General features: G+C 35.2%; 1 protein-coding gene across 1 annotated transcript in view; it reads right to left on the bottom strand.

Annotated features, from left to right (window-relative positions):
* The window catches only part of ERBB2IP (erbb2 interacting protein), a gene marked incomplete at its 5' end in the record, with an annotated part of 28,247 nt that extends 18,602 nt beyond the window's left edge, over nucleotides 1-9,645 (bottom strand). The window contains 10 exon segments of the mRNA XM_008947856.1: nucleotides 1-57; nucleotides 822-992; nucleotides 1,545-1,666; nucleotides 3,687-3,786; nucleotides 4,775-4,844; nucleotides 5,820-5,935; nucleotides 6,294-6,423; nucleotides 7,592-7,664; nucleotides 8,124-8,268; nucleotides 9,571-9,645. Of these exon segments, the coding sequence (XP_008946104.1) occupies nucleotides 1-57; nucleotides 822-992; nucleotides 1,545-1,666; nucleotides 3,687-3,786; nucleotides 4,775-4,844; nucleotides 5,820-5,935; nucleotides 6,294-6,423; nucleotides 7,592-7,664; nucleotides 8,124-8,268; nucleotides 9,571-9,645 (1,059 nt within the window).
* Between the last annotated feature and the right edge of the window lie 994 nt (nucleotides 9,646-10,639).

The following is a 10,639-nucleotide window of genomic DNA, read 5'->3' as shown; positions in this document are numbered from 1 at the left end:
TGCTGAGTATTGCTTTCTTTCATCTCCTTTGTTCTTTATTGAAGCCATTTCTGAGGTCTAAAGGATTAAGAGCATTAGCAGAAAAAAACATCCTGAAAGGTTTTCAGCAACATATGATATTAAGAGTTAACACTATGTATTTTTGGGAAACTATGGAATGGAAAATCCAAGCTTTGAAAACAAAGTATGAGATGCACCGGGTATGAAATGCAGAGAATTCTTGGCAGATTACTGATGTACAGTCCCTACTCTTTGTTAATCAGTTTGACTCTCCTTATTTGGGCCAATTTGTACCGTTAAATTTCCACTTTGAAAAAAAAAAGGCCAAGAATATCTACAATGAAACTTGTCAGCACCACACAGTAGTTCCACCATCTATCATGCTACATCAGTTAGAGGCTCCTGACTCCTGTGTCAGCTTGCTATGACTGCCTTCCCAAACTACCATGTAAAACCTCCAGTCATGAGGACAGCAATAAGATCCTCAGAAATTATCCTGAATTTCATCATGAAGTCTGGCAGACAAAAGGATGACAAAGATGTCATTCCCCAGAAACTGAAGAAGCCACATTCATCCAGTTTGTATTTGTCTAAGAATAAAGTCGTTTTCCTTGCTCTTTGTGTCAGAGGAAAATTGCTACTGCAAACCAGACATATATAATCATCTTCTTTAGATGGTGAAGAGGTAAGTTCTGTTCTTTAATCTGACAATCATTCTTGCTAGCATATTAGTGCAGCGGGAAAAGAGAATTGAAAGGAATCAGTGGCACTCTAGATCTTTGGAAATTCTTGCAAAGTCAGACAAGAGTATTATCTCTAACCTTTACCCCCACATCCTTTACAGAAACTGTCTGGCCTTCTCGTTTTGACTCCTTGGCAGTATCTTCAGTAGACTCTTCATCCTTTAACCTATGTACAATTGTCTGCACTGTTTTGACCATATTCTTCAGTTCATCAGGATATGGAGTTGGATATCTCTTCAGGTTGCCTTCCTATACAAAAAAAGCAATAATGTTCTACGTTTAATTAAGTGCCATAATTAAAACATCAGCTTTAAAACAACTAATTAGGACAAAACACTGAACAATCTAGCATCTCCACTTTGCTGTTCAGGTTTACCTTCATTGATGCAGACAAGTTTATAGAACCCATAAAGTGCATCTATTACTTGCAAGCAGGAAGAATTCTGACACCTGTAATTTACTTAAAGAAAGATCAGAATTAATCACTGTTTCCCCACTATCCTTCTCCATTACCAGTTCAGGCAGTCTCACAGTTATGCCCTACATTGCCTTATATCAGCTGAGAGTTTTTTGTCTTGTGCTCCACTTCAAATGATATGGATGAAAAAAAAAAAAAAACCACCAAAACCACCCCAAACCCAAAAGTTTTTCATCCTGTTAAGTACTCTTAACTAATAATTGAAGACTTGATTTCTTCAGCAGAAGAAAATCCACAGCCAAAGTAAGGAAGAAGTTGTGACTCGTGGGTGGGGGAAAGGGGAAGGAAAGCACTGAATATTCTAAAATAAATTCAATACTAACCCGAGGTGGTGCCTCTCTCTCGTCTTTGTCTTCATCACACTCAAAAGCCACCTGAGCACGCTGCTTCCGCTGTTCCTCCCACAGAGATGGATTGAAACTTTCATTATCTGATATGAACATAACTGAAAAAAAAAAACACACAAAAAAAGAGATCCTCATAAGAATAAGTTACAGTATGCAAAATAAAAATCTTCTTTTTCCTTCCCTTGGATGGGAGTGGTGTGGTTTCGTACGCATTCTTGAAAGACATGAGATTAGCAGCACCATTACTTGAAGACTAGCTGCACTGCCACTACTTTATGAACTTGGCTGTGTTTTCGTAATAGTAAAATCCCTATCTATAAAGTAAAGAATTTTACCCATATAGCTGTACATGAACCTTAAAATTCACGCTTAAGAATTTTCAGTGGAACTATCTGCTGCAAGTATTTTTATTCATATATATTTGTACATATTTGCAAATTATACTTTTATAGATTTGCATAACGCAACTTCAACAAGCACATCTCATTAAGTACATGAAAGGCATTCACCTGATTTTACTTAATGAAAATACACAAATGAAGACTTGAATGACTTGAATGAATGACTTAGTGGCAAAAACCTTCATTATAATCCTGAAAAGGCTAACGCATCTAAAACTTAAGGTATTCATGATGTTTGCAGAAGTTGTATTTCTTGATTAGTTTTACAAGAGATTTTTAAAAAAGTCTGGACTACCCACTGTCTGTTATTCTAGCATAGCTCTATGCCTTGTGTTAGCTACATCAGCCAAGTTCTACTTCAGCATGCCAAATATTCTGAGAAATCTGTCACCAACAACTCAGCAAATTTATATCCTTCACTAGCAATACCAAGACTGCTCATATTAACTATTTCTGTAGCCAAAGTAGAAAGGAATCCCTTAATTATAGGGCTCAGCAAGTGAACTGGAATATTAGTTTCTCTGTGTTTATTGGGTAAACTTAAAATTTTTAAAACATCTGAAAACAATCTAACAGACTTCACTATCACTGAAATGGTTCTGGATCAAAAAAGAGAACAGGATAAACATTTTCTAAAATTTTATTTTAAAAAACACCATCTACTGTAATTTAAACCTTCTCTTTGGAATGATCACCTCAGAGGCAGGTACTCCAACTTAAGCCAAACAAGCCACCCTTTCCTTGTCTACAGAAAAATTCCAGCACATGGGTAAAAAAAAATTTCAAATCTTGAACTTCACTGTACCTCCTCCAAATGGATTTTTATAACTCTCACACTATCATGGGTATTGCAGATGCACTATCTGCATTAGAAGATTAGATTAGATAGAAGAAGGCAAAGTGACAAACAATTCACTGGTTTTGATGATATTTTTGGTGATTACTCTCAGTGGAATAGACACTTGTGCCATGGAACATCAAATGTTGTCACTTGTCAGTTTTTAGTTACTCCCATTGATACCACCCCTGCCTTCTGTTAAAAACAGCACAAATTTTTTCCTTGTGCCTGCAGGGGGAAGTGGAGAAGTAGACACTTAATTCTCCTGCTCTAACTCCTGATGGGGTTACTCGCGGAATGTTATTTATTTTCCTAACTATTTCACAAGTGAGCAGATATAACTTTCTGGCAAGGTCTTAATATTTTGGATCTAACGTTTTACAGAACACTTCAAACTAACTGTGAGCAACATGCTTTTTTCTGGACTGATTTTTTTTTTTTCTTTTAAAATGAAAAGCAGAATGCTATGTACTTTTCCAAAAGTATGTACTTAGTAAGAGAGGAAACATTTTGTCTAGCATTCTGTTAAAACACTCAGTCTGAAGCAGGTGAAGACATCTGCTAAGGATAACTTCATCCCAAATCACTAGGCTCTGCTGGAATGAAACAGGGTGTCACATTTGGGAGTTGCAGCCATCACAGATTATGATCCCACCAGTCCATTCCCAACCTTGCTCACTGAAAGTTTCACCTAGAATTTACCAACATGTAGATCCCATTAAGGTGCTGTTTTCATTTTTCAGATGTAACTCTTCACCTACAAATTTACTTCAAACTGGGATTTAAGTATTATCCAGAGGACATCAGATTAGCTGGAGAGCATTCCCATTATTGTTTTCACAAGTGAGTATTCTGACAGGATATTTCTGAAATTCTTACCATCCTCAGTCCTTGGTTGCTGAGGGAACATATAATTAGTAAGCACTGTTTTCTGTGTGTCAGGGTCAGCTTCTTTTTGAAGAGGGATAAGTGGTTTAGACTAGGAAGCAAATTAGAGGATATGTTATGATAATATACATGTGAAAAAGTAAATACAATCTACATACTGTGAAGCATGACTGTCCCATTACTTTGAAGACTATTCTGTATTGAATCTTTTCTCCTCTGAGTAATTTTCACAAAATGAGGTTACTAGCATGTCTGCCTTTGATGATTGGCTTTGACTGAGAAGCAAAACTCAGTAACAGCTTTAAGAGAACAGCAAACACTGGGTATTCAAAGAATAATCTCATGGCTTGCTAGGACTTATTACTACCCCAAGAGAGGCTGGTCTGGAATACACAGATATATTTGGCCATTTAAAGCTGCAGACGATCACATAAAGAGAAAAATTTTGTACTCAGTTTTTCATGTGGACACCAGATTGGATATTCATCACCTCTTTCAAAAAAGGGGAGAGGATTCTTGAAGTTACGGTATTAGTAAAAATGTTTTCATTATACTACATCTGAGGCTAGTGGATTTCTGGCACCCCTGTATACCTTGAAGCCATTCAGGAAACAAGCACAGTGCAGAAGGTTTCAGTACACAGCAAAAATAGAAGCCAGAAGTGCATGAGTTACTGCTTAATAACTTAAAACTTTGACAGTCACAGAGTTTGCATGCTCAGTTTCCCCACTGGTATGGCTGTGAAGAAACAGCATGCTACACATTTGAGCAGTACCTCACCAAACACTAACTCTCCTGTGTAAAAAAGCCGGAATTAAGAAAAACAAAAATTAAAAAACTCAACATCTGTTAAATTGCATTTCCTAGCAGCACAGAACTTTGCCAGAAGTGTGAAAGTCTCCAAAGACAGGTAGGCTCAGTGTTATTTATCTCAAGAGAACCAACACAGTAATGTCAAGGAAGTATTGACGTATATACACCGTACTAGGTCTCATTATTAAAACAGATGGCTCTGTACTTGTCAATTCCATTAAGAATAATGTCAACAATCATCTACTTCTAATTTTCAAAAGGTTCACCTGATTGTCTGATAGCCACATAGCAGTGAGCTGTTGCAGTTTCGTAAAGGTAAATGGCAAATTCTTCAGTCTGTAAATTACAAGAATTTATGTAAGTACATTTATCGATACTCTTAAGACTGGAAAGGAACAATCCCACATTAGCCTCGAAAAACGTTTTTAAAGGATACTTACAAATACAGTTAAATTAATAACTATTGACAGTTGAATGGCAACAGCATTTAATTTAGATACAAAGCTATACCTAGAATGAAAAAGACCCCAAAAGCAAATAAAACTCCCACAATTCTGCCCTGTTTAGCAAGTAGCATAAAACAGCTACAATATAACTTGGATTTAACTCAGTTCAGTGACTTTAACACAATTTTGAAGACAATTAACCTGAATTAATTAATCTGAATCCTCAGCATTTTATCTTTCAATATATGTACGTGCCAATTTAAAAAAAGTGCTACACTTGAAGATAGTAGTTTTTTAAGATACACGTGTGGAAAAGGAGCTGCCCTTGAAAACAGAAGCTCTGGCATTAATGGATAAATGAAGCTACAGATGGAGTAAAGAAGTTGGATGGGCAAAACAAGATGGAGATCTCAGTTAAACACCTCTTTCAGTATATTTCAAGTCTACAAGTTGGCAATTCCCCAAATAGGAATGTTTTGTCAGTTTTTAACAACCAACTCTAATAAAACACAATTCTCTTTTCCCCCTTCCCCAGCACATTTAAGTCTTTTACACTATACTGTTTTCGGTTCTCCATATGCAATACAGGAAGCTATTAAGTAAGAATCAAAACTTTTATGAAAACAATCAAACTAATTCCCCAGAAAAAAAAATGCTAACAATCATAAATATATTGAAGCTGTGCTTCAATGCATATGCTAGTGCCAAGTAATTAAAATGAAGATAACAAGTTCCAGGATACAACAATAATACGTTAAATATCAGTCAGCTTCTAAGCTGTGCAAGTTAGTGTAACATATTCATAAGACTACTACATTTTACTGCATTTTATACAACTTCTAGATGAGTAAATGCTTTCACAAACCTATTGTCACTCAGATTGATGACTTTTAATTTCTGCATATCACCCATTTCTTCAGGGAGAAATTCAAGCTTATTAGAATGCAGAAACAACACTGTCACATGCTTCCAGTTTCCAATCTGCAAAAAGAAAAAAAACCCATAATTTTCACAACTCTAAATACGCAATTTTTTACCGTTTTAAAAAAAATTAATATTACAGCTACTTCCGTCTGTACAGCAGAGTTAGGTTTATTCTTACATATTAAACCTTCTTTTAATTTCCATAAACTAGTAACAGATTTCTACTTCTTGCTTAAAAAAAATTCAAATGTAATTATTTGCTAACTTGTGTGTTTGTATATATATACTCCTCTAAAAACCTATACAAACAAAATCTCCTCAAGAATTATTAACTTGTTATCCAAAAGTTGTACTGAATATATAGTTTAACACACATTTAAAAATTCATTCTACAGTTTGGTAATTAAATACATACCTCTGATGGCAGCTGTGTTAAAAAATTATGATCTGCAGCAAATGTCCTTATATTAGAGAGCTGCCCAACAGATGAAGGCAATGTTTCAATCTCATTGAAACTACAGTCCAGTTCTTCTACTGATATTAGCCTGGGGGAAAAAAAAAGAAAAAACCAAACAAACACACACACAAACCCAAACTCTCCAGTTAATCTTCTATACGGGTTAACTCATGCAATGTTATTTGAATACTTTAAGCTTAAACAAAATTAACACCATTATTAATTACAAATCTCAAACTCAATTAAAAATCACAAATCTGAAACCAAAAGGAAATAAAATCCAATAAAAATTCTTTACTAATTGCCTAAAATGTGTTTGGGTTTTTTTCTTGTTTATAGGTTGATTGTGGGGGTTTTTTGTTGTTTTGTTTTGATTATTTTGGTAGGAGGGGTGTATTTGTTTTAATTTTTGTTTGTTTTTTAAATCTCCTTTATGCTGCCCTCACCAGAAAGCATTAAGCAAAAACAGAGGGATCAGCAATAACACATTTGTGAACTACATGAAAACACGGTAGTGCAAGGCACTGAAAACATTCAGAATGGGACAGATCATAGCCAAACACAAGCTGAGTGCAGTTTCTGAACATGAAAAGCATTTCAAGAGTTAAGAGGCAGTGAACCTAAGAATCTGGCAGTGAAGAAGTATTTTCTAAATTCTGACAACAACATATAACCTACATTAAATTACAATAGGAGAAAGGAAGTTGGAACCAATACCATTAATTTGCAGAGCACTTAATTCTGAATTATTTTTGACATAATTTGTGAATTTAAAATTAAATTTCTGAACACCAAACTGAAGAAAAAAACATTAAAAAATCTGCTGATGAACAGGTGAAAATTCTCTTTATAATATAAAAAAGATAAATGTCTGTGTTCAGATTCATTTTTTACAAGCTTTTTGATTGTGGTTCAATCATTTGCAATATCCACCACAACCGTGTTACTGCCAAAAAGCAGTTTCAAGCAGCTGACTGCTTTCTGAAGTATCTTTTCTTTTACATTCAATTTTTCTTTCACAGATTGCTGGATGCACTAAGAAGTGAGGAACATATGTCTTTTGATATTAAATAATACATAAAGAACATACATGCTGTAAACTAGAAGATAGGAAAGCACTTGCTTTGAGTTTTATTAAGACATTAACAGGCAGAAGAAATTAAATCAAATGGGTGTAAAAATATTTAAAATAGTAGCTGTTGTTACAGAAAAGTGCAAAAAGGCAATTCAGCCTTTTATTCAGATGAAATACCTACCCTCCTATGGAGTCTGGCAAATAAATTAACTGGTTTTCATCAATTTTAAGCGTTGTTATCTTCTTTAGGGAACCTGTAATAAAATAAACAAGTAAATTGAAAAGGACATTTATTAAGCTTAGTTTTAATCCTAAATTAAGAAGGGGGAAAAAAGTATGGGCAATGAACCACATCTTCTGTAATCTCTGCAACGCCTATAGTACTATACTCTGAAACAAATAAGCAGATGAGCTTCAAAACTTGTTTGCCAGCTTACCATGTGCCAGCTATGGGGGGGGGGGTTTGAAAAAATTTTTTTTTTTTATTCTGTTATGGTCAACAGTTTCTTATCAATTTACAAACGACCATATAAAGCCAAATATGTTGCAAAACAATTATAAATTCTATTATTCAGCCACACATTACAGCTTCATCCAAGATTAGCACTTTTAGCCATTTGAAGCTTGCATCTAAAATACCATTTGTCTAATTTCAAGTGTTCTGTGTCTAAACGAAAATTGTTTAAGGCAACCAATGAACTGAAAATACAAACCAATAGACTCTGGCAGCTGCTGAAGTGCATTACTGGATAACAGTAGGTCTTGCAGACTTTCACAACCTGAAATACCTTCTTCAACTATTTCAATGTTGTTTTTAGAAACGTCCAAGTAGGTCAGTTGTTTCAAAGTGCCTATGAACTGAAAGCAAAAGAAAATAATACATTCTAGAAAATAATATATTCTAGAAAGTAAAAGGTCAAATCAAAAAATCCAGCAGATTTGACAACAAACTGTTTCTCAAGTGTAATGGCAAAGGAAAAGAGAAAACCTATTTATAGTGCTGAAATACAATTTTATGCAAAAATAGTCAAGCTTTACCATGAAATATTTTGTGCACATGGGCACTGTTGATGTTTTTCCACACACACAGATGCACCACTGTAATTCTACAGGTCTCTTATGTCAGTCCGCGGCAAATTCAATGGTTTGGTCAGTTCTTATGAATCAAGTAACTTGAGTTTTATAACAGACTTCAGAGAGACATATAAAAGGACATCACTAGGCTCCAGTGAAGTCTTTTAATCTTATTTTTGCCTTTTGTGTAAACTGTGTCCTACTTAATCTCAAAATCAACGAGTTCCTAATCATACTTAAACTGAAAAAAAGAAGCCAAAATATAAGCTTTCCATATGAACCAAGAGAAAGTTTGAAGATTTGTACACAGAGAAGATGCAGTCACTTCCACAAATACAGTTTTACTGTAAAGCAGAAATGCTTAATAGATTCACTTAGCTATTCAGTGAAGCATTAGATGAAATAAGGAAAGACAATACAGACGACTACTGATCAGGCAGAAAGACTCCTGGCAGAAGTGTGCTAGTGATTTTAAGTCTGAAACAGACTTAGCTGCTTCCCAAATTTCAAATGTTCATTTACTAGTTTACTGTGACATAAGCACAGGTTCATAAATATTGCAACAACAGGTCAGCCTGGACCCCACATCATTCTGAGAGATATCAGGAATCCAGATGAAGTCAATAAAACATTTTCTCAGGAGCTGGTTCTGCTCCCTGTATACATTGCACTTGAACAGGCACTGCTTGCTTCACAGCCCTGACCAGTAAAAACTCACACAATACATTTATCCTGTAAATTCCTGCTTGATGTCTAATATAAAATAATCCCTTTTTGGAAGGACTAGTCAACTGTAAATTTAACCCAAGATTTGATCTAGGATTTTTATCACTTTCCTGAATTTGAGGGTAAGTTTTCATGAGAGGTTTATAACTTTCAATGAAAGAAAAGTTGGGTACCCAGCTCTCATGATCAGTGACAAATTCTAAGTAGACAAGTTACGCGTTTAAGTGGCATTTAGCCTTTTGGCTTAAAAAAAACATCAAAATTACATAGCGACTTCAACAAACATTATTTCTGACAAAGAAAATATCACTAAATTAAAATACTAAATGATGACACATTAAACACAGTAAAAGAACTCACCCCTGGAATAAGTGTTAGTCTATTACCATCCATCCAAAATTCCTTTAACCCACTCAATTGTTCCAGTACTTCAGGCTGTAAAAGGAAGCACTTTTTTAAAACGTCATACAAAAAAATAGTGAAAGGCATAAAAAGCTTCAGCGATTCCTCTATTGCAACGTTAAGTAGTGTCATACTATAGTAGTTACATACAGTTTTTTCACTTGATCAAAGAAAACTCAGATAATTAACTTTTTGAAATATATTTATGTATCTAATAAATGTTTACATTTTAAGAACTTTATTGCAGCACTAAATAATCCTTACAGAAGCTGTTATGTTTTGTTGGGTTTTGGTTGGTTGGTTTTGTTGCTTTAGTTTTGTGTTTTGCTTTTTGTGTGTGTATTTTTCAGCTGGAGCCCATAAATAAATGCTACATGTATAACTTTCTCTGTCATGGAGGAAGTCTAGAACCCTTTAAATTCCAACAAATCAAAAGACCTGTTTTTCAAAAACCAATGATTTTCTTGTTTTGAGGAAAAGAGAAACAAATGTTATCTTTCTAGCAACAAAGGCTACAATGATACAAGCAAATCACTCCATCCACTAAGTGAAGTGCAGAATTGTACTTCTATTGCAACCTACTGGTGAGAAGTATCTGACCAGTGAAAGACCACTTCTTGGAAAACATCCATGTTGCACAGAATTATAGAATTGTTTTGGTTGGAAAAAGCCTTTAAGATCATCAAGTCCAACTATTAACCTAACACTGCCAGGTCACCACTAAACCATACCCCTCAGCACCATCACCCCAAGGAGTGCGGTCTCTACCACTTCTCTGGCCAGTCTATTCCAGAGGCTTTACAAACCTTTCTGGCTTCAACAGTGCTGAGTACAGAGGGACAATCCCTTCTCTAGCCTTGTTGGCCACACTTGCTGACACAAGTCAGAATGCCATTGGCTTCCTGGTCACCCGGGCACACTGCTCGCTTATCTTTAGGCAGCTGTTGATCAACACCCCCAGGTCCTTTTCCCCGGGCAGCTTTCCAGCCACTCATAGAATCAGAGAATTGTCAGGGTTCGAAGGGAG

Source organism: Merops nubicus, unplaced genomic scaffold, assembly GCF_000691845.1.
Source record: "Merops nubicus isolate BGI_N331 unplaced genomic scaffold, ASM69184v1 scaffold31869, whole genome shotgun sequence".
NCBI classification, from domain to species: Eukaryota; Metazoa; Chordata; class Aves; order Coraciiformes; family Meropidae; genus Merops; species Merops nubicus.
This window is presented reverse-complemented; position numbering and strand designations above follow the sequence as displayed.